This window comes from Ornithodoros turicata, chromosome 5 (assembly GCF_037126465.1).
Source record: "Ornithodoros turicata isolate Travis chromosome 5, ASM3712646v1, whole genome shotgun sequence".
NCBI classification, from domain to species: Eukaryota; Metazoa; Arthropoda; class Arachnida; order Ixodida; family Argasidae; genus Ornithodoros; species Ornithodoros turicata.
In genome coordinates, this window is record NC_088205.1 from 76,184,783 (window position 1) to 76,209,628 (window position 24,846).

Consider the following 24,846-nt stretch of genomic DNA (forward strand, 5'->3'; position numbering starts at 1 on the left):
GAGGGAAAGAAATGCCGTACTTTATCTTTGTTAACCCTGCAGATACCACCTTAGAAATGTACTGCCTGTTTCTTCTTATTTTTCTTTTTATTTTTTTGTTGCCATGAAGGGCAGCGATCGCGAATGCTTTTGCTGTGAGCAGCTTTCAATCTAATCCAGAAAGAATCGGCATCGGAGAGAGGCACAGACTAAATATATCCTACCTCCCTAGTAAAACTGGGCCAAGGTCTCACTAGACAAAGTGTGCGCACGTGAAACTGAAGCAGAACTTCGAATCAAGTTGCTGCTAGAACATCACACATGCGAAAGGAGTTCTTCTCCTACACAGCTGTCGCCCTGGGAAATCCGCCAATGCTCTCTCATGCAGACAGCGTCGAAAGAAACGGCGACCTTCAAGTTGCTGCACGTACGGTTCCCGCTTCCTGTAGGCTTGTTACTGAGCGTCGAATATAATACTAGGTTTTGGTTTACGTAAATGAAGAACACCTGGGAATGCAGCTGTTGGGATTATTGACGAATGTAAGAAACGTCCATGAAAGAGAGTTGGGAGTTCTTCCGAAAGTTACGGACAAGCCGCTAGGGAATTGGGAAAGGGGACAAAGAGGGAGGTACAGAAGGGGCAAAAACAAACAAACAATGGGTACGTTTCCACTCCGATGCTGACAGTTACTCCGGAACAGAAGACAAGGCGGTTATGCTTCCATCCATGTCCGTGTATTCACGCGGCCGACATTCCCCGGAATATTCCAGGGGGAAATGCGCGAAAACGTCACAGCTTTCTGCTGTCAAGTGTGTATTGTCATCAAGTACGAAACCCATCTATGAAGGCGGGCCCTTAGACAGGTACTGCATCTCTCGCCTACAGAAGTAGTGAAGAAGAAGAAGAAGTGAAACGAAGTAGAAGAGAGGCGGAGCGCTCAACTTTTCTCGTGCTTTTCCATTCCATTCCCCCGCTCATCTTTTATTCAGTCATTTCATTCATCTCATCCTCTCATCGCTTCACGTAACCATCATTAATTGAGCCCTCATATCACGATCTGTGGCCAGTTGCCCCGTGCTATGCGCCACTGCGGAGAAAGACGACGACGAAGAAGAAGAAATGTCCTGCGGCTCAGGCGTATTCTGTAGCAGACGACAGGACCGATGGTGTGGTCTGCCTTGTGCGCAGTACGTCATCCCCGATGAATGCTCAACGAGAGCGAACGTTGAGCGAATGCTCAGCAGGAGACGCAGTTGAACTTCCGTCTCCACCAGCATTTTGGTTTTTTTCCACTAGAATATCTCGCGGGGATATCGCTGTTTCATGCACTCGTACTTTTTTCTTTCCCAACGAAACTAAGTCATTCTTATGCTTCGCATCGAATCGCATGTGCTCAGCACACAGCCTGTATGCTTTGTTTAACGTAATGCATCAGTCTTGAATCCCCGTATTTTCGAGCGACAAGCCGCCGTAATCGTGCAGGTGTTTATGCGTGGATTCGTATCTGGTGGGTTGTTGAAGAATCTGACGTACACAATCCGCCTGGCAATCTCCAAACGGAGCGGACTTAACGTGCCAATACGCTTTTACGCTTCGAAGGATTTCCTTTAACGGGAAGCAGGGGATCATAGGATTACTGGTTTCGAGGATAGGGTTGGGTCACGTCGCACATTGGAAATATGGATGATGCTGTACTAGTGGGTGTTCATCTTCTTGCCCGCCGTAACTGCCATGTGACGTAAACATTGTCATCGTGTGATAAGCCTGCCTTACCTATATAGATCTCGATCTGCCTTACCTAGATGCGTGCCAAAGTACTGGAAGTGCGTTGATGAATTGGTTCTTATGATGAATTTATCAAAGGCTTCAGCGTATGGGATAGGGGGGGGGGGCGGGTACATTCTGAACGGAACAGGTATTATGGTCACTGATACTTTTGTGAAAGTTTACGCACACTACTCTTGCACATCAATCACCAGCAATATTACTTCACTTTCTAATTGTCATAAATTGTGGGTGTAACACAAGAAATCAGCTGTTAGGACAAAGGCGTCAACATTAACATTTCAGGACTTAATGTCAGCAGTGAGGCTCAGATCCTACTTTCTTTCTTTTTTTGTCTTTTTGCTGTTGCAAAGGGTACCTTTATTTCTCTTTAACTATAGCTTACGTGTACCTCCATGAACGTAAAATTTGCATCTGTTTCTTATTCCCAGCGGAGTACAATCTCGAACAGTCTATATTTTTTAATAATAGTCCTCTTTTAAAAAAATAGGTACCCAAGTATGATGCACGGGCCCGCAGAGCGGATAATAGCATCCGTGCGTTACCTACGTCCAACGTCCTGCTGAAGACCGGCAGGTGGCGTGTTCGAACCCCACCGCCGGCAGTGCTGTCCCAGGTTTTCCGTACGTTTCCCGGTAGACTTTCCGGACTTGTTACTTCATGACTTTCCAGACGGACGTTGGAACAGTCCCCACTGAAGTCGGCCCCGGACGCATATTAACCCCTTTTCCCTACCTTCTGTCCCCTCTCCATCTGTTCTCGTCTGTACGCTGCTCATTGCCACAGTCACTCAGATGCGCTAACACGGAATAAAAGAAACGTACATACAACGAGGCAGGGGACATCTGGTAACCAACTAAGAAAACGTTACCGCACAAACGGTCAAATACAACGGTAACCCCTAAGAACGAGGAAGAATATTTCAAGTGCGTGACCTCCTAGTCTCGGCGTTTCCCTGGGTTTTCCTCACAGCACAGTTCCCCGTGAAGTCGCCCCAGGACACACGATCCCTCCTACCGAGCATCAAGCCGTCACGCCGACAGACAGTCTGCTCTGAAATAGCACACCACTTGGGAAGTGTGCACTGGTGTCTACCAGTGTTGTTAGGCGATGGTTGCCCCTGTGTTGTGTATGTTCATCTAAGTTATGCACTCTAAAAGAGAAAAGTAATTTTCGAGTAATTTCACGCAAGAGTAACTTCGGTACATTTGGAGATTAGATGCATTGCCACAACCCTTAATCCCTTCCGGGACTAAATCCATTGAAGTGTATGCGAAGTTCAGGAACTAATACGTATACGGTTTCGGGGTAGTATATTTCAGATTCAAGGTACTGAAATAGGAATTAATTGCAGTCTGAAAGACTAGTAGCTGTAATTACTCCCCAATTAACTTTTTTTTTAGAGTGTACCCTCGGGTTAGTTACTATCCATCATTCTCTAGTAAAATGGATTCGATGCAGACCTTGGCAGCTTTCAAGTTGTATTGCGTAAAAAAATCTCTGCAGCTCTCAGTTAGACTTGTTGTTGATGAGAAATGTGGAGTCACTTCTTGTTCTTAACAAGCAGAGACTTGGAAAGCGCTATTTTCTTCCCAACATTATAGGATGCAGACACATTCGACGAGGTGCTGCAGCAGCGTAGACTCTGAAGAGAAAAGGAATAAATTAGAGAGTAACTACCGCTTCTATAGTTCACTAGACACCAATTACTTCCCATTTTCGTACCACCACCACCATCACGATTTACTCGCCATCACTGCGAGTAGTTCCTAAAGTAAGCATAAGCTTACGTGCATTTGGATCCCGAAAGAGACTAACAGTTGTGACAATGCATCTAGTTTCCAAAATGACTAAAACCATTTCTTTTCCCCTTTTAGAGTGTACCCCTTTATCTCAGCACGCCCTTTCCTTTCTGTGGCTCGAAGCGCATTTTAGTGAGCATTAGAAAACAATTGTCCATTCTCCTTCTCGCCCTGCAGTTGGAGTTTGGTAAGTGTCAAGACATCGATCCATTTCACGCAGCGCAGTGGTTTTCCCCGTGTTCCATTAGGGACAGCCTTCAATCTCTCGTTTACAGAAAAGCTTTCCCGCCCTCTCAACACAGGTGGAAAGCTGGAACCGCTTTTAGTGTCCGTGCCCTTCCACCCGCTGTGACTAATGTCGTGGAGTGACACTCCTAGGTACTTGGAAAGACGAAAAACTCAGGCGTGAGAAAAAGCAGGGCGAAATATCGTAGGAAAAAACCTAGAGGGACCCGCGTGTGTGTGCGTGTGGAACGTTATTTTGTTCTTTCTTTTTTTGAGGAGGAAGAATGAATCGCAACTCTAGTTTCAAAATGATTTTTCTTTTACATGGTTCAGTGGAAAAGAGCACAGCACAAAGAACAAATCACATAACACTGGAGATATGCTTTTTTTGAGAAGAATATATACGTTTCTATGTATGTATATATAGGTATACACTGTTTCTCAGGTCTCCGAGATTACGCGTCTTATGCTTCGTCGCTGATGCTTTTGAACCCCGTATGCCTCTCTGCTTTCTGTTATTTTTCTGTTGCATATTTGCTTATCCCTGCGAATGAAACAAAATGATAAATTCTTCCGTCGTTTTCTTTTAGCAGCAAAAAAATCACATAAACGCTATAATACATCTTTCGTTTGCCATGAGCACGCGCGAGCTAAAATGGTTTATGGCGCACACTTTTGCAAAAAGAAAAAAAAAAAGTAGAAGGAAGTAGAAAAGGCAATGTATAGTGAATGAAGGGAGTGCCGAGATAGAAGGAAATCTTCGCTTCTGTTAGATGCGGGTTTACGCAATATTCGCAATGTGAGTGGTCGTCAAGGTATCAGTTCTACATCACGAATAAATTATGAAAATATGGTAGAATATCAAAGACAGGAAGCACACGGGAATGAAATGATGTCAGATTTTTAACTAGAACATGATCCGACACAGGTTTCTAGCCGATTTACAGTATAGAATACAAAAAAAACGTTGTTGTTGAGAAGTCACTGTAGGTGTTTGCTTTGCAACATGACAGAAACGCCTGTTTTGTGCGCTTTCAGCTATTCGATTTTTAATAGGACGACCCAAATATCGGCTTCTCGCACGAGACACATTTCTTGAAGACTGCACTTATCGTTCCCACAGCAGGCGTCGTGGTTGGCTGTATGTACTCCTGTCAGAAACTGTGGATCGAATACTGCCCCCTAGGGAGCGATTTCAGGTAACCGACGAAGCTTCCAACTTCTATTGGAGGATATTTCGCGATAGCCGTTTCCCTCCTTTTGTTTTTGTTGTTTATATTTGAGATCGCCTAGTTCCTTTATGCGACCTTTCGAAACCGTCTGGTGTGCCGCTGGCTTGCCGTATGATTTCTCATTTCAGAGGCTTCGTTCGTCTCTATAACAATTATTTCGCAACAAAAACAAAACTTTGATTAACAGTGCAAGAGACAACAAAGTGTTCCTTTCTTCTCTTCGTCAACTACAAGGTTCCGAAAACGCACGTTTGGGATCGGCAAATCCACATATAGAAGCCTACATTGGGCGCAGTAAAAAATCTGAACCAGTGAACCTAATTTTCAACCGTCCAGGTGTACACTGTGCGAAAGTGCCGTAGATCTTCGGCGAAACTCTTGGTTTCGTCATGCCATGGTTGATCATTACCGTTGAAATACAAATATTTTTTATATAAATTGCTTTCCAAACCAAGTTGTGGTGTAGACCGGCATAAGTAACATCCTTGGAATGTGCGCGAGATTTCTTGGGCGGCTTTTTCATTCCGCTGAGAAATTCCATTTGCATTTAATTAACCTTCCTCGGTGTGTGATGATATACGGACAAGCCGAGGAGAGAATTTGATTACCTTTGAGCTGTTGTCACTGCGCTGCGCAGCGCTCGAATTGATTCTCAGTCGTTTGAGACTTGCTCGTGACCTATGTGATGTAAATATTCCTCGTACTTGATGACAACATACACACATCATAATGCTCAACTATATATTTTATAGAGCTCGGAATACGGGCTGTTTATTTTTATTCGTTACAGAATTTTTATTTAGAAACTAGCAGAGCAAAATGAGTTTTAGCAGCTCTACGGCCAGGCTTACATCCCCTCGAAGAAAGTATGCAACTACAAAGTGAATAATTACCTAAAATTCATTAATTAACTCTGTAGTCAGGGGTTTTAGGGCAAAAGCGGGAGATCAGAATGAGAGACCACCCTAGTTGAAAGCCATTCCGCGTTTAAAAAATCCTGAAACACGCATCTGCGCTATGATATCCATCCCCCAATTTTGATATGCAAATGAGCCGAAACTGAAAAAGCGAGTCTGAGAAGCGAGTCACCTTCCCCGACGGAGGCTTATCTGGCCCGCAGGTCGGAACCTACGCCAATCATCTCCATCGTTCCAAATCACGTGGCCCTCTAACATGAAATCAGGGCTGTACCACCCGCGTTCTAGTCGCCGAGATTTCGGTTTCGGATCGTTTGCATATCCAAATTCGGGGGTTGATATCTTCACGCACGTGCGCGTTTCAGGGTCCTTTAAACGTGAAATGGCTTTTAATTAAGATAGTATCTCATTCTGGTCTCCCGCATTCGCCCGAAGTCCTCTAATTAAAGAGTTATTTCACGAAGTTTAGGTAATTTTGTAGTTTCATACTTTCTTCGGGGGGATGTCAGCCTGGCCGTACAACTCAACAGCAAAAAGAAAAGAAAATAAAAGAAAAGAAAGGCATCTATTTTGCTCTGCTAGTTTTTTAAATAAAAATTCTGGAACGAATCAAAATAAGCATCCTGTATATCGGAACCATCTGCACACCGGCTGGTTAGTTCGATGCGTTTTATTTCCGCTCTTCCGTCACAGACCCGCTTGCTCGGAATTTGTTTGAATTTGATTAGATTACGAATAATACGGAGATCGTGGCGCCACGATGGGTATCTGCACGGACGAGCTTCAAGATGCAGTGCGCAGAAAATGCGATCTCAGTTAAATTCTCGATCATCCTAGCGCGATGCCGTGCGCCTGTATAATACCGTGCTTCCTAGCATAAATTCCGCAACGAAAGCGGAGCTATGTCTTAAACATTTGTGTTGCAAGAAGGAGAAGCATTACGGCGACTTCTCACGCAAGCGTGGAATGAATCCACGGAAAGATTCAATCAGCATGCGTGCTTGTATGAGTGGCCGTATTCACTCTGCTCGATCTTAGATGCTATAGAGGCATGCCTCACGGAACTTCGCGTGCTACGGAAGGAACCTTTGTCGTACAGCAGCGCGGAATGCTGCGTCCGATGCGTGGGCTGCCTTGTTCTCCGCCCGATGTTTATGTATGAGCTACTTGAGAATGCCAAGTGTTAAGTTGTGCCGATTAAAGATCGTAAAAAACTAAAACACTGTTGCGAGCCAGTATCATGTCTGATTAAGCGAGACAACCTTACCACGTACCGATATTTGAAAGTTTTTTTTTTAATTCTGTGTTAGCGCCGCGAAGCGACTGTGGCTGTGAACGGCGTACAGACGTGGACAGATGGAGAGAGGACAGCAGGAAGGAGTGGGGGACAGGGGGGTTAGTATGCGTCCTGGGCCGACTTCAGGGAGAACTGTGCCGACATTCGTCTGGAAAGTATTCGGAAAACTGAAGGAAAACCTTAGACAGCACAGCCAGTGACAGGATTCGAACCCGTATCACCTCCCAGTCTCGCCGTGGAAAGAGATCATCCTAACCACTATGCCACGGGAGTTGGTATATTTTAAAGTGTCCAAATGTAAAAATGTGTCCACGCGGAACGAAAGACAAGCACAAAAACAGCATGACCCAACATTGAGGGAACACAAGGCGGTTGCGACGCGACGAAGGCGAGAAGATCCGAAAGTAGGCACCCAAGCAGCACAATGTACTGAAAGTCGAGTGCAATAGGGGTGGACAGTATGTGTCTTATCAATGTTCTTTAGTTTCACGAGTCTGTTCAAGGCCTTCCACCTACCCGTCCAACCCTATTGCACTCGACTTTCAGTACATTGTGCTGCTTGGGCAATCATGAAGTCGTTGTCAGGAGATGTAAACCGTCCTTGACGTGTGTACTTGACCATTACTTGGGCAGCTTTATCACACCGTTTTACCAACATTATCTTGCTTATCGGAGCTAATCACAGTCGTGTGTGACTCAGAATCTTGACATGCGTTGTCTTGTCTTGTCTTGTTGCGTCCCTTGTCTCGTTTCCCCGGCGCTTTAACCAATGCTTTTGTAAAAGCAGGCCCCGATTTAACGTTGTAACGCGTGTACTTGAAACGAATGCGCGTCCATCGCATCCTTAATGTATTAACGTCTGTGTTTGCAATGGCCAACACAGAGTTTGCGGAGAGGTTTCTGAATAACGACTCTGTAACGTTTGCAATGGGCTGTGGTTTCGACCCGACGTGACCAATGCCACCTCGATAACAGAAGGCCTGAGCTAACACCTCCTAGATAGTGGAAGGCCTGCGCACTACGTCCCACAGGGAGGCCTGCTGTCACAACTGTTGATGCTGCTGTGACATCAATGAATGAGCGAACACGTGAAAAGCAAGGAAGCACGTCGCAATGCTCGCGCAGTCCTTCTGCTATCTAGGAGGTGTCGCCTGAGCACTGTTTCAACGGACGTCACGCACGTGACCCTGCTGTGACTGTTGGGGGTAGATAGGTGCGACGTCGCCGAAATAGCCTAGAAGAGAAAAGAGCCCTCATTGAAAATGTTTTGGAGACGGTCTAGGTGCGTGATGTTATGGAGAGAATTATCCAGATGGCATTGAGGTGGCGCCCGCAAACGCGTAACACAGCGAACTGTTGCACGCGGATGGTACAGCCATCGCTGTCACTTCTTCGAGATGGGTGCCAAAGGCGTGATTATTATTTTTTTTTTTATTGTCGTACTGTTTATGCTGTTATTTTCGACGTTCTGCTCAAAAATCGGCAAACAAGTCATTCACTTGAAGACCATAACTCCCCTGTCCCCCACCTCTTCCTGCTGTCCTCTCTCCATCTGTCCACATCTGTACGCCGCTCATAGCCACAGTTGCTTCGCGGCGCTTACACAGGATAAAAAACTTGAAGACCATTCGTTCACCGCACTGGTAGTCACCGTCATCCCAGATTAGTGTCAGCAACCAACACTAATGTGTCCCTCTAGTCATCTAGTCCTGTGTAGCCTGGGGGTCGACAGACCTTGCGGAAGCGAGCGAGGCGCAAATGATCACCTTCTTCTATTATTATTTTTTTTTTCGCAAACATCCAACACCCAACCTTCTTTTTGTGCGTGAGGCATTGTTGACAGAAAGGGCGTGTGATCGCGCTACTGGACACCGTCAAAACGAAATGACGAAAATTAGTCTGGTCTGCATTCGTAGTAAAAACTAGTTCGTGTTCCATGCTATGAGGGTACATCAATAAATGGTGTCGACTGTCTCCTGTCTGATGCGCGCCGTGCAAGCTTGCAGTGGCGTCTTGCGCACGACGTTTTACCTCTCAGGGACAGGTTGTCCCGCTTTGGTTTGACGAGGCCTTTTTGCCCTTTCTGTCCTTCCTTTGAAACGTCGGAGCACGCTTTTCGCAACTGTCTACTCCCCGATTTTTTGTGGCACAAGGCTGAGGTGCTTTACGGCATTCCGTTCATTCGGTGGAGCACGGTCCAGTTACTGAGCTCGCTCCCAGTTCCGGTCTGCGATAGACGCCAGTTTGTACTCCTGGCGGTAGAAATAAACTACCAGGTCTGGATAGCGCGCTGCATAGCTGTGCACGGTGGCCGTGCTCGCACCGCCGTTGAGGTACTGAAGAGGGTCAGAGCGGGCATCCGTAGAGTGTTATACAGGGAGAGAGCAGTTCTTGGGGCCGTCCAGTTTGGTAGGCGGTGGCAAACATCAGCGACCCTCTTCGAAGAAAGCAATGGTAGGTATGTCATCCGCTTCTAATATCCTTCGTGCTGCTGTCCCACGAGCAACTCTCCGTGAGTTTTGGTTTGTTGCGAGGTGGCATCTAGCACGTACATCAATCCCAGACCTGCCGTGAGCTCGTCTTTGGGTGTTGGCATTGCGATGGTTGTAGACTAGTGCGTTTGTTGCGTTAAAGGGAGCCAGCCAATATGGCTGGTCTTCCACGATGATGCCAATACATATATGTCTCCTGGGCCACCGTGCGGTTCCGCGCACTCAGCATAAACGATTGGCTTTGTGAATTACGGAGATAAACTTTCAAGTTTGGATCCGTCGTTGCCGGGAGGCTTTCGGTGGCCCAGACTTCGGAGACGCAGCTATATTTCAGGCTGTCAGGGCAGGTCTTCGTAGCCACATCGCCCGTGAAGAATCACTGTACTATTATTCAGTACTATTTTTTAGATGTGATGTGGGCAAGCTTTCGCTTGTCCCATCCCACAGTTCGCAATACGACTACCTCCATAGGTATCCTTCCCGATTGATGACAATACACACAATACTTGTAATGTAATGTGAATACTACTGCAATTTTTTAAATCTGATGTGGCTTGCATAAGAAGAAGAACATTGTTCTCTTATCACTGACAGTCCTGAATTAAATCCTTCACGCTTAAAGAAACATACGTTTTTTTTTTTCTTCCGCTTTTACGTTTCGTGGAATATGGCACGCGCGTATGTTTTCCGCGCGCACATTTGGTAATAATAAGATGGAAGCGAGGAAAGAACTTACGGTGTAATATGTTGAAATATGGGTTGCAGTTGGAGGAGCACTGCGTTCCTCTGAGCTGGTAACACTTCTCAGAAAACAGTGCCGCAGTGCCCGAATGCCGCAACCCTTTAGCTGTTGGTAATCCTGCAGAACACTAGTTTGTCATACCTGGTGCAGACCTTGCTATCCTCCCACTCATTCCTGTTATTTTCCCCTCTTCCTGTCCACGTCCCTACACAGATCACATCCAGAGTTTCTTCGTGGTGCTGAAACGGAAGTGCTTTAACCAGTTCAGTTGCCCTATTTTCCTACTGTTGTTGCGCCCACAAGGACGTGGTTGGTGATTTGCCATGCACATAATTAACATTACATTACACACGGGGCAAACTACAGACGTTGCTCCAAATAGGTTTCTGGGGGATTTCTGCAACATATCAGCGTCCATTTGTGGTGTCTGCAAGCATTGCCCGTCAGTTATGCGCTTCCGCGTCTTACCTCTAAGCGGAAGCGGAAGTTGAAGGTTGAAAGGTTCTGACCGGATAGCTGAAGCGTGTAGGGCCTTTGTTCTGCTTCCGGAGAAAGTCCTCCTGCCTGATGTTGGCAGACGACGTAACGAATACAGCTACTGGATTTCTTTCTCGCTGTTACTGGAGCCCGCTTCGGCTTCTCTGCAGCGTACCTAGATGCTGTTCACTATTTTAACCAGTTCGATGTTATAGACTTCAATGAAAGTGGTTAAGAAGATGACACTTCCAACCTGAATAAGGCGACTCATGCTATTTGAGTTTCACCGCCGTTTTTTCTTGTTGCCGTCATTATCACCGCACAACGCTCACTTGCGCATATTTCTCGCTTTATCATTTGGTTTGTTTTAAAGCGATGGCTTTATAAGGGCCCACCAACGGTGACAGTCGTGTAGGTCCATCCATAACTGTTGCGGAGAGAAGAAAAAAAAAAAAAAGAAAGGAAGTTAGAATGGCACCCAAACGGCGCCCAAATACCATTAGGCGAATGACCCGCCAATTTTGTTCCGAAATTTTCTTTTATTTCTTTTGCGGTACAGTTATTCCTTAGATTATTTCGTGAGTTAACGCTTGGTTAATTTTGTACGTCAGTTTGTTATTATACGTGTGTCATCTCGTTGCGAGAATTTGTCAATACCTTTCATTTAACATCGTGCATTTAGTGGGGAATCTCAAATGTGGCGGCATGGCGCGCAAGTCACGTGGCATTGACGTCGCGACCCACGTAACCATGGAAAACTGGACAGGGCTGATGTCTGTTGTGAAGTGTTTGTGAGATATATAAGGAGAGAAAAAAATGTGAAGATGCGTGTCCGCGCAGCGGACAGACTTCTGCAGAACACGTAAATAGGAAACATATGTGAAGTGTTTCCGCTTTGCGGTTGATTGATAAGCTGAGAAACAACGACAGGGCGCATCAATCTCACGCTGTTTGGTGAAACGCCGAGTTACGCTACATTAAATTTGAATGAATGGTAATAAATAGCCGACATAGAAATCTTACAAATATACATTCGGTGTATACTACGCCTTGTGGGACACAACGTCACTTTATTCATTCAACTTAAATAAGCTGCTGACTTGTCACCCCGTTTCCACAGGGCACCCGTGCGCTAGAATATCCAACGCTATTCGTTTGACGTAAGACGCAATCCGTCTTTCTTAAATCGTGAAGAACGCTGAAATAAGTCTGTTTGTTGCAATAGAATAGTATTTTACTAAAGAATAGTAGAAAAAAATTAAACGAGGTGACTTGTTAATACTCAGGAACGTAGGGGATGACCGTTCTCAGAATAAGGTCTAAATCGGTTCTTTTTTTATTGTGTAGGGTGACAAACTTCAAGGTTATTTTGGCTCGGGGTTATTTCCTTCCTCGCAGGGTCCCTTAATCTTCTTCTGCTCTTCTTCTTTCCTACCTCGGGGTTGTACTCGAGTGGAAAGAAATCGAGGTGCAAAAGACTTAGACGACTGCAACGAATGCGAAATAGATTTTCCGGGATAACACTATTAGGTCCTTCATTGTCCAAATTCGCTTCATTGACTGTTGTTGTTTTTCTCAATAGAGTGTTTAGATTTTGTGAGCTTTAGGAGGAAGAAAATTTTCAACCTAGCACCTGTCCACCAGTCTAAAGGGTTATGTTGTATGTGGCAGAACATATGTCCATTGCGCGAAACATATTACTTCCTTTTGTTGAGTTTTCACAATGGGTCCACACCAATGATGCACTTTTTAAAATTCGGTGAGCACTGCTAGCACTATCATCATGCCTGTTCTCGTTCTGCCGTCTGTATAGTGTCGTATACCTTCATTTTTAGCTTATGATTGTGTTGCCCTTTACAATATCTGCACATATCATTGCATAATTTATTGGGCTCGGTTCATTCTGCATGTCAACCTTCGTTCTTATGCATGAATTCACTGGCACAGCTGACACAATGCGGAATCTGCTATTTTACTTACCGAACAGTGCGTGCACTCGACTGGACTTGATTATAACTTTAATGAAATAAATAAATTTTAATAAATGTCGTTAAATGACGGCTTCCCACCGCACAGGAACACGCGGATAATTCGTTGTTGTTCCAATAGCGTCCATCTGAAGCTCGCAACGGCTAGCACTCTTTTCGCCTACCCTGTTTTGCATATTCTTCTTTATATTTTACATGTATTCGAGCATGCGAATACATTATTTTATTAATTAAAGCAAACCCGTCTTCATGATTGAATAAATTTCACTTTCACAGCAGTCGCGCACATTCACACACTCATCTGCGTGATACATAACGACACGATAAACGTACAAAAACAAAGATCTCTGCCACCAGCTGTGGCTACCATGGGGAAACATCCCATGTCATCATCACTTCTTCATTTATTGTTGTTGTTGTTGTTGTTGCCACCAGCTCACGTGCTGTCAAGCTTTCAATTCCGAGTGTGATGCTTCTAGTTAACGCGGTAAACGTTTCAGCCTGGACCGCAAATTTCCCAAATTGAGTTTCGAGCGCCATCATATTTATTCCTGCTTGTTGCAAAAGGCTTGCCTACGCAGACCGCACTGCCGTAAACAGAGTTTCACCGGCGGTTAGGCTTAATCTTGTAGCCGAAGACAGCTGCGAACAAGAGATAGACACGCCTGCACTCTCATGGCACTTATCCGTGTCAGGCAACCATAAAATGCAAGACTATGACGAGTGCTATAGGAACAGGAACCTTTGTGTTACGTCACGCGCCAACGAAACGCTTTGAAGTTGAGATAGGTTTTGTAATTCTAGCTGTAGTAAATCCGACGGTGATAATGGTAAGCAAAAAATTCAAGGACGGTTACGACTCCTCTCACGCGAATACCAGCGTCAGCTCTTTGTGGTTGAGTGAGGACACGTTAAAGTTTGTACACAAAATGTTTAGTTCAGCGTGATGACCGACTTTAGCTCTGCGGTAGCTGAAATTGGGCTCATATTAGACCCCTAGCTATGGGGTAGCGTTCCACTCCTAGAGTGGAAAACCTCCCCACTTCATCATCATAATATATATGTTGTTGTTGTTGTTGTCAAAGACTGAAACGTCTCCGCATTCACTCCACACTGTTATGAAGTCATAACATTTCGACGGACGTCCCATTCTTGCTTTGGTCGGTACTGGTGCTGCCCTCTCTCTTGTATTCTTTGATTTGTGCAAACTGTCACTGTCAGTCAACTGTCAGTGTCAGTCACTGTCAGTGTCACTGTCACACAAACTGACTACTCCTTTCACCGGCCCCTTAATGAGCACTGCCGACGGTGACCCTCTTTTACCTGTCGCGATATCCCCAGCCCGACTCACAATTTAAGACATCTGCTGCCCGGCTGAGTTCCTATAGTTCTTCCTACCTGATCTTACGACGCAATTCTCGGTTGCGAGTTCCCACAATCATCCGCTGCGCCTGCCACGAGATGTATTCTATCTGCTCCCTGCCACCTCTCCCAAGTTTCCTGTTCCACCCTCTTCCCGTTTCGTGCGGAGCTACGCGGACCACGGAACTACCAGTAGGTCTGCATATAACAGCTGCGTCCGTGAAATGTGGATATGCGGGAAGAAAAAGGTGGAACACACCTGTTGCCGCGTGTTTCCCATTAGCTGCATATGAGCATGGAAAGCGGGAGCAGCAGTTTGCTTTTTATTGCTTTGCGTCGTAGTAGACTGAAATATATATATATATATATATATATATATATATATATATATATATATATAAATGAAGAAAAATAGCATACGCTCTTTGGCTGCACGTTGAACGTATGTTTATAAGTCCCAAACATCGCCACACCAGCACTGGACAGCTGTTTCGGCCTTATTGGGCCTTCATCAGCAATGCGTAGGTGGGCGACGTTTGAGCGAGTGGCGTCGGAAGGTCACGTGGAACGTGATGTCCTCCCGTCAGGGTGAGTGACTCACCTCTGAAAGCCCTTTAATTCATTTCATTTAATACTTTACTGGCTTCGCACTGGGCTTTCAGAGGTGAGTCACTCACCCTGACGGGAGGACATCACGTTCCACGTGACCTTCCGACGCCACTCGCTCAAACGTCGCCCACCTACGCATTGCTGATGAAGGCCCAATAAGGCCGAAACAGCTGTCCAGTGCTGGTGTGGCGATGTTTGGGACTTATAAACATATGTTCAACGTGCAGCCAAAGAGCGTATGCTATTTTTCTTCATTTAATACTTTACTGGCTTCGCACTGGGCTTTCAGAGGTGAGTCACTCACCCTGACGGGAGGACATCACGTTCCACGTGACCTTCCGACGCCACTCGCTCAAACGTCGCCCACCTACGCATTGCTGACGAAGGCCCAATAAGGCCGAAACAGGGTACAATCAATCAAACAAACAATCTAGGGTATGCTGTAACTGCTCTCCAATTTGCTTGCTCTCCAAGCAGCAGTTTGCTTTTTATTGCTTTGCGTCGTAGTAGACTGAAATATATATATATATATATATATGTTTTTAACTCAAAGTGAGTTATCTCACCCTGACGGGAGGAATCACGTGTTACGTGACCTTCTGACGCCATCCACTCAAACGTCGCCCACCTACGCATTGCTGATGAAGGCCCAATAAGGCCGAAACAGCTGTCCAGTGCTGGTGTGGCGATGTTTGGGACTTATAAATATATATATATATAAGGAAAAAAATAGCCAGAGGTCTTTGGCTGCACGTATAGCATATGTTTGTAACTCAAATGTCACCATGCCAGTGCTGGACAGCTGTTTCGGCCTTGTTGGGCCTCATCAACAGTACGCAGGCAGGCAACGTTTGAGTGGATGGCGTCAGAAGGTCACGTAACACGTGATTCCTCCCGTCAGGGTGAGATAACTCACTTTGAGTTAAAAACATATATATATATATATATTTCAGTCTACTACGACGCAAAGCAATAAAAAGCAAACTGCTGCTTGGAGAGCAAGCAAATTGGAGAGCAGTTACAGCATACCCTAGATCAAGTTCCTTAGTTTTACTCCCCATTACTCCCCATTTTAGTCCCCTGACACTAACATTTACTCCACCAGCTCTACAAATAGTCCGTAGGCTTCCTATAAACTTCCAAAGCAAGTGGTCGCCAAAAAGAATAAAATCACTTTTTTGGATATTTTTGAACAGGAACATGTACATTGTTTTCTTCGCCCTGTACAGTAAAATTGCGGTCTCTTGCTGAAGCAGATTGTTTTGTTGTTACTCCAGCTTATGCGACCAAATAGCCCTGTTAAACGTTTGCAGACACTCCATGTTACTTCCACTTTGTGACACAACCGGTGTGTACCGTAAGTCCTTGCAACTTATTTTAAAGGGACTATGAAACGATTTTTTTCTTCGTTTCGTTCGAAAGAAGACATTTTTCTGAGTCTAGAACCGTAATTTTACTTTCGTCGCGCGAGCGGATTTCTCGGGAGCGAATTTAAACGGAGCGGCGAAGGGAGGACAGCTGGCGCCGCGCCGTGACGAGCTGCCGAGCGGAGACACAACGGGCAACTTGACGCGACCACGGCCGGCTCAGCAACACGTCATCGTGACGTGTTGCCGAGACGAGGAATCCCGCCAGGAGCATGCGCCGTAGGATCACGCGTATGCGTTCATCGGGAGTGGAAATCTCCATGACAGCAGCTTTCGCGCGATCGGCAGATTTCGGCAGTGGCGGCAGCCACAGCGCGAGCTCGCGGCATTACTTGCCATTGTGCAACACCGGTGACGTAACGGGGAACCGAAGAGCGGTCCGTACAGTTACACCATCGGCAGGGAGATATGCGCGGGAGAGGAGGAACGCGGAAGAGACATTTGCAGCGCGCGCTCCTCGCAGAGTGGAGCGATTTCGTCCGGAAAAATTTGTGGCATATTAGTTTCTCTGCGGGAAGAACAGTTTCCATCGAAAAAAAGTATGGGGGTTCGGGAAATTTCATAGTCCCTATAAAATGTAGTTTCATAAGCATCCTATTCACTTACGTGCATTCACCTGATACGCTGCCCATATCTCCTGTCCGGGGTGGAACTATCGTGTTATACAGTAACAAATAATACTAGTTCAGGAATATCAACAAGCCCCTTCAGCTCCCACAGTGCAGACCAATTTTGTTTAAGTGGCGTTCGCCTTCTACGAATGGAGGTTCCGCTCATACGGTTGAGTGGAAATGTTCTTGCTGTCCCTGATGCTGACTGTTGCTGTGTTCGCCTGTTTTTTCTTCTTTGTTTGTAAGTCTTTTCACTTGGTAAGGGAAGCCTCAATGAAGCCAAGTAAGGCTGAAAAAAGCCTTTGCGCAGTGAACTGATCATGCATATATAGCATGTCTTAGTGTGTGCCACGATGCCCTTCCTTTGTTCACTTTTTCCTGTTTGCTCCTTTTTCTTTTCTAATTCACGAAATCACGAAAACAATAGGCTCGCTGAAGAAAGGGATGAGAAAGCTAATTTCCTTTAGCACACGTTCCCGCGGGCGATGCTATGATGATACCCCGTTTCTATGGGGATATCCATATTTATTTATTTATTCAAAATACCCCAAAGGTCAAGGGACATATTGTCAATGTCTTCTCTGTCTATTAAGTATGAAAATGTTTCTCATGAAGTGAAATGAAGTGAATGAAACTATATTACAACAGGGAATGGCTCTTCGGCAACGTGATATCATCCCAACATTGGTTCCTTCCCGCGGAAGATTTTTATTTTTATTTTGTTTTTTTTTTCTTGATTCGGTTTTTTCTATAGAGTGCATTGATTCCTTCCGTGTAAGTGGACTAAAAGCAGGGACTGTCATCGGACGGACCGGCCTCAGTAGCTCAGTCGGTAACGTGTTCGCTTGCTGAGCTCAAGATCGCGGGTTCGATCCCGGCCTAGAACGGCAGCCACAGGGGTGGCATCTAATGTATTGCTCCGTTGACGAAAGCGTGCTGGGCGAACGCAATGCATCCTAGACAGGTCCTCGTCGCACGTCACAGCAAACGTCAAGGCACACGTGACCTTAAAGATGGCGGCGCCCGTGATCGGCGGCCAAACCTTTTGTAAACAATGCGGTTATTGTTTCTGCACGCAGTTTTGGATGTCTGTCAATCACGGTAATTATTTTTATCCGATAATCTCGCAGTTAAACGTGCAGTTTTACACATAAAGCCTCGTACTGTTAACGGCTTCCAAAGATGTGATGACGACCGCGCTTTAAGACTCACTGAGCCGATGCGATGTACTTAAATTAAGGCGAAATGGGCTACCATGTTACGGAAGAAGCACCGCATATTTTACGCTGGCAAAACACGTTCATCTCTTGGCGTTATGACGACGAAAATATGTCGGTAAGCGGCAAAACGACATGTAAACAAAGTCACGTGACCTCCAAATCACGTTTCCTATGAAGTGTGACCAGGACAAGATGGCAGTTTTGCCAAAAGCACCCGCTTGAGGTGAATTACAGCAATGCCGGGTCTGTGTCACCCCTGTGACGGCAGCAGTGTGAAGGAGGTAAAGACTGCTTCCAGCACCGTGTGTCGAGGATTTCCGCCGCACGTCAAAAGAACCCCAGGTGGTCGAAATTATCCGCAGTCCTACCCTGCAGGACGGGCAACATGTCGCTACACTGGCCAGACAAACCTTACTTGTAACATCAAGGTACAATTATTCGTCTAAAGGGTGACGTATGTCGGCACAGTTCTCTTAGAAGTCGGCCCAGGACGCACATTCCCCAAGGGCGTTAGTCACGACATTGCCCACCTGTGTGAGCCGACAACGGCGAACCTCTTCCCCACCACCACCATCAAGCCCTGGCGGTTTTACCCTGCACACGACTGCGAAGCTTGGGCTAAACGTGTCTGTGTCGTCTGTTGTGTTAAGATAGAATACCAGCTCCCTCTCCGACGTGTATTTTTTTTATGGCTCGCGATTTGATGCTTTTTCTCAGCAATGAACGGTCAAATTTTGATACCTGTGGTAACGTTGGAAAGAGGACGAGAAGATCTGGGGGGTGTAGGGCCCGGAATTTTAGAATCTGTCCTAGGCTTCTTGTGGGTACCCTCCAAACTCTGATCATGAAATGATTGAGAACAATTTCGAAATTCGGAGCCCCACCTGTTGCAGATCTTGTCGTTCCACCTGTTGGGGATGAGACACAGACAGCCGGAGGGATCAACAGTTGCAGTTTTCTCTGGGCTGTTTGGCCCCAAACTAACCAGAAAGGAACAACGGCTCGCAGGCCGAAGGTTTTGGCGCGAGAATCCAAAAGGTGGTCTTCTCCTTCTTCATCTTCTTCGTAGAACTGGAAAGGTTTCTGAAGCTATGTGGTCTCCCTGGTGGGCACCTGCAGCTCCATTTCTTTTATGCTTCAGCGTAACTGCGAAGACTTGTTTTGAACGTGCGACGCTCTAACATGAGCGTCACTGTTTCCTTCAGGGGGCTTGCATTACTTTCACTTGCTGCTGTTTGCAGCGCCAGTAACCAAATAGTTTCCAGAAGCTGAAAGGTCGAGCGTCAAGCTTATCAAGCACAGCCTGAAGTTGTTCTCTGTGAGTTTCGTAAAATGGACACTGCATGATTATATGAAGTGTGTCTTCCGGAGTGTTGCATGTGCAGCCATAGCCTCCTATATACTGATCATGCCTGCCAGCTGAGCACGAAACGGCCGTTCACCGCCACCTACGTGGGGGCGCCAGTTTCTCAGGATACACGGGCTCCTTCATAAAGCAGAGCTGCGACAACTTCGTCAGTAACTCAGACCATAGCCTAGCTCCTATATACTGATCATTCCTGCCCGCTGAGCACGAAACACGCGCGGGGAGGCTATGGTGCGGCATAACGAAGTCGATGTCAGATTCATTCTGTAGAGTGTCCGTGAATACAGCTCACCTAGGCGGATTCTGTGTATCGGTGAAGGAGAGATAATCAGCAGGTTTCCAGCAAGAACACTCGCATTAAAACCTGACCGCTGGTTACGGAGAAAAAGCTTCAAATATTCGCCATACAGAATGCATGTGGGGAGAGGGAGCTGGTATGTCCTTTTAAGCAAACGTCCAAAAGAACAACGTATTGCAGCGAAGGAAATGGCACAGAACACACACGCACGCACGAGAGAGAGAGAGAGAGAGAGAGATCCTCAAAGATCGGAACACTCTGATTGGACGGCAGGGTACGAAACGCTTTCAGACATATGTCGGCGCAGTTCCCCTAGAAGTCGGCCCAGGACGCACATTTCCCCAGGGCGTCAGTCGTGACGTTGCCCACATACGTGAGGCCGACAACGGCAAGCCCTTTCAACATCACCACCACCACCACCACCCACCTTCTGACGTCTGACGTTTGAATGACTGCTCCGGGCTCCACTGGGAGTCCGGGACGCACACTTAGTGGTAATGAAAAAATAAGATGCGCAAACAAGAAACTATTGCTGTGAGTCGTACCGGACACTGTGTCGTATGCGAGGAGATTGCCCTTAGGAAGCAACATGTTCTAATGAAAAAGCGATAAGTGAGATTATCCCTGCTGACTTATGGCAGACTTATGTCGCTCTTAGTGTCACGGGACCAGTCAAGCGCGGAAGAAGAAACATAGCTCAATTTAGCCGTAGGAAGTATTTTCTCTGGTCCCTATCGTCACCATAAACGTCGCCAGGTATTCAGAGGACGTACTACGAAGAATGAAGAATCCCAAAACTACTTTGCGATGTTTAATTTCATGTCGTTTCATTTCCTTAGGGCTAGGATACCAGGAACATGCCATCGCATTCACATCTAGTAACGACTAAGAGTCTGTGTCATTCAAACTGTCATTGGTTCCAGTGCGTACGATAACATCACGGTCACGGTGACGTTATCAACGGTTTACTAACACACACACTCCCTCTCTCTTTTTTTTTCTTTTTGTTGTCTCACATGCATTCTGAACGGCTGAATCATACTGACAAAGAACGCACTACTTTGATTCGCGGTTGTACCTGACGACCCGACATTCGCCCTGTCCGTACTCACTAGTGTAGCAGTCCGCGCGGGGAAACGGTGATAACAACACGTGTGGTGTTCGTGTGTGCGTCGCACATCGAAATGATCCGTTTTCCTACGTGCTCGTGTTGCTGTGAGCGAAAATGTCAAGTTAGAATAGGGATTGCGGTTTCCGATTGTAGTGGAATGTGGCGTCGTCTTACAATGCGTGACAACGAACGTGTTCCGTCCACTGTGATAGCGTTTCGGGAAATTGTTCCGTGTGGACTGTGGAGTGCTTTCGACGGGATTGGACGGGTGCCACTACGAGAATGAACGGAATGCCTGGCCGTCAAGGTAATCTTGCTGTTACATGCAGCTTTCTCACCAGGCAGTATTTAGAAGCATGGAATCTACATCGAAGTACCTAATTTTAAATGGCTGCGTGATATCTACGAAAGTACTTAACAACTTCATCCTTCACCTGTCAACGGTTTGAAGTACTTTAAGCAGAAATTATTTAGCTGTTTGAGAGCATGTGGGAAGCACTGTCATGTTTCTCATCAGGGACAACAGATGGATATTCTTTCCCATATAGCGGTTCGCTGTGATTGTAAGGAACTAACCGGCTCTGTGATTCTAACGGAGCATTCGATTCCGTGTAATAGTTTTATCTTTATGCGATGCGTTTTCCATTATATCGATTGAACGCGGCGGCGGCTTAACATTCACCGGCAACCCATAATATACTGTGTCACATTGGTGCAGTCCAGGTGCGGAGACGGGTGGTCTTTCCTTGTGATTCAGCCATGAGAAATGTATATCACGTGACATCATGTTTTCTCCCATTAGTGATCAAGAGAAATTGCGGTTGATCTGATTTTTTCCACGCACTTTTCCTTTGACGATCCCGAGTAACTACGTAATAATTTTAGTCGTTACGTTTGTATTGCGTTTCGGAGTAGCAGGCGCTGCAACCATAGCGTTCGGTTAAATTCCAGTCCGGACGAAACCGGTTCAGCATAAATATTCTCGGTCAGAAACAGTGCAACAACCCAAGCAGCAAAATGTACTGAAAGTCGAGTGCAATAGGGGTGCACGGGTAGGTGGATGGCCTTGAACAGGCTCGTGAAACTGAAGTACTCTGATAAGACGAATACCGACCACCCCTATTGCACTCGACTTTCAGTACATTGTGCTGCTTGGGAAGACGCCTCTTAATGCGACAGGCACGTTTTGACTGCTCCTTTGCAATGTTGATTCGCGTGTCACTGCCTTTCGAGACCCTTATCACAGTTATCTCTATGATTGCGTTCCTGCTATCGCCCAAGCAGCACAATGTACTGAAAGTCGAGTGCAATAGGGGTGGACGGGAAGGTGGAAGGCCTTGAACAGACTTGTGAAACTAAAGCATATGGGTAAAACACATACCGGCCACCCCTATTGCACTCGACTTTCAGTACATTGTGCTGCTTGGGCGGTAGCTACGTTACGCTCTGATACACAACAGGAATGATTTAACGTAGAACTAGACAGGTTCTACACCAATCTGTGCCAACGCTCTCACGTTTGGGACATTGAGCTGTTGAAGCGGAGTTTCTTTTTAGCGCCGCTTTTAGTTTTGTTAGCGCCGCGAAGCCACTGTGGCTATGATCGGCGTACAGATGTGGACAGATGGAGAGAGGACAGCAGGAAGGAGTGGGGGACAGGTGGGGATTAGTACGTGTCATGGGCAGACTTCAGGGGTTACTGTGACAACATTCCTCTGTAAAGCCTGAAACGGCGTTTCTAATGGTCTAGTTATCTGTTATAGAACTCTGTATGAGAATTCCCTATGTCGGCGCCATCCGGCTCGTTTAGTTGTAATTGCTCTTTTAGTTAGGCGGTGTCGTGCAATGCGAAGCATAGGTTTCACATCTACACTCGTTAAAAATACTCTTTGCGAGCATGTACGTTGGTGTATATGAAACACTATTGTGGTGTCTTTATCACCGAGCTGTGTCTATATGCTCGCGTCGGGGGGATCATACGTCCAAGGCCGACTTCATAGAAATCGCTGTCGGCTGCATCATTCCCACAACATGACAACAGAAGCACTGCGTATGTTGCATCCTACTAAGTGACTTGCAGCAAAAGAGGGAATTCTTGGTTGAGACAAGTTCAAGGATACCTTAGCCTATTATTTATCTGCGAGCATATACTCGTACGCAAGCGCATCCACATCACAAAGAGGGAGCGCACTCAATGCTGGAATAAGAGACAAATACGAGATGGCGACGCGGTAAATCTGTTAAATTCGGCGTAGTGTGCGTCACGTCTGGAACGTCTAGAAGTCAATTTGCAAACTGTCGAAAGATAGTGTTTGAAAAGTGCGATCGTTGTGTGTGTAAGAAAATGAAAAATGTGTCGACATTTCTGCGAAATGCGTTTTCATTGTTGCGTGTTCAGGGCGTGTGTAGCAACACGACATCGACAATTGAGAAATATCGTCGAACTTATCGGCTTCCCACCGACCCACGAAACACCGTGCAACGTAATTTATTAGTTTACTGAGAGAGAGACATATAGAAATGGCGGACTTACGGATAATCGATTTTTATTGGTCCATGCGTGGTATACAGTATAGTTACTGCAGTCCGGGCGGACCAGCTGGCGTCCTCGGCACACCTGGGCTGCAGCAATGTTTTGCCAACTCCGGTCGACGCCGACAGGCAGATGTCTGGTCAGCTCCTTGTTGAACAGCGCCACCCTGGAATACGGGACATCATGCATCATAATCGCCCTCCTCTTCCCACGAAAAATCTTCCTCGAAGCATCCAGACCATGCTCCATAGGCTCCGCACTGGGTGTGCGTTCACCAATTCTCAGCTGTTCAAGATAGGCTCTAGGGGTGACGCCTGCTGTGGCCACTGTCAACAACCCGAAACAATCGCACACATCCTGCGAGACTGCCGAGCATACCATTCTGCGCGCGAAACACATCTCCCTCGCTCCACCTCGGGCTCGCTAGCAGACATCCTCTACCCCGCTGGTTCTTCTGCCGAACGTTCCGCCAAAGCAAGAAACCTCATTCTCTTCCTGCTGAAGACAGGCCTTGCTGATCGACCCATCTAATACTGTACTCTCCCCGATGAACTCGTGCACCTCACCGCATCCCCATCCTTCAACCTCCTCTATCCTCCATCCGTCCGTCCTTCCTTTGTGTTTTGTTTTGCTATGCGTTTTCCTTTTCTTTTTTTGGCTATAGTCGTGACGACGCCCACTTCTGTGTGGCCAACAACGGCGAGCCTATCCTGCCATCACCCCCCCCCCCCCCCCCCACTGCAGTCATTTGTCAACAACGGCGAGCCGATCCTGCCAACTGTAGGATGGGACAAGACGCAATGCTTGCCCAATGATTCGCATTTCATCGCATTTCGCATTTCTGTTCGCGTATAAGTATTGGCATCCGAGCGGAAGACCGGTCACAGACTGGCGCATGTATTGTCATATTGCCAACTAGAGGATGGGACAAGCGCAAGTCTTGCCTATGGAGGTATTGCCAAGTGTAGGATGGTACAAGCGAAGGCTTGCCCACAAGGCTCCTTCACAAACAGGAACACTCCTGGCCCATTACTTGTTATTGGAAAAATTTATTCCGGGTATGGGGCAAGATTTTGTCGACATGACGCACAGGTGTTTACAGGCGATTGCAGAAATAATGTGGCTGCACAGCTTACGCTAAACAACACTTAAAGGGGCAGTGAACGGGTATGCAAGGTGCACTTCTTTCTAACGGGTTGTGATACGTTGCTGGCGGTGAACGTTTTCCAAAAATTGTTGTCACAAAAAAAAAAAAAAACTCAATAATGACTCCAAACCGACCGAATATTCGCTGCACTCTTTCGCGCTCATGCCACTCCTTGCGATGCAAAGGCGACAATAGCCACACGTCATTTTGACGTCGCGTACCATC

General features: G+C 46.4%; 1 protein-coding gene across 3 annotated transcripts in view; it reads left to right on the plus strand.

Moving 5' to 3' along the window:
- The first annotated feature begins 20,963 nt into the window (after positions 1-20,963).
- LOC135394860 (leucine-rich repeat-containing protein 70-like) overlaps positions 20,964-24,846 on the plus strand; it is a 404,291-nt gene continuing 400,408 nt past the window's right edge. For all 3 annotated transcript variants that reach the window (XM_064625891.1, XM_064625889.1, XM_064625890.1), the window contains exon 1: positions 20,964-21,248. Coding sequence is in view for 2 of the 3 variants with exons in the window: in XM_064625889.1 (XP_064481959.1) it covers positions 21,224-21,248 (25 nt within the window). In the remaining variant the exon portion in view is untranslated. The remainder of the gene's footprint in view (positions 21,249-24,846) is intronic.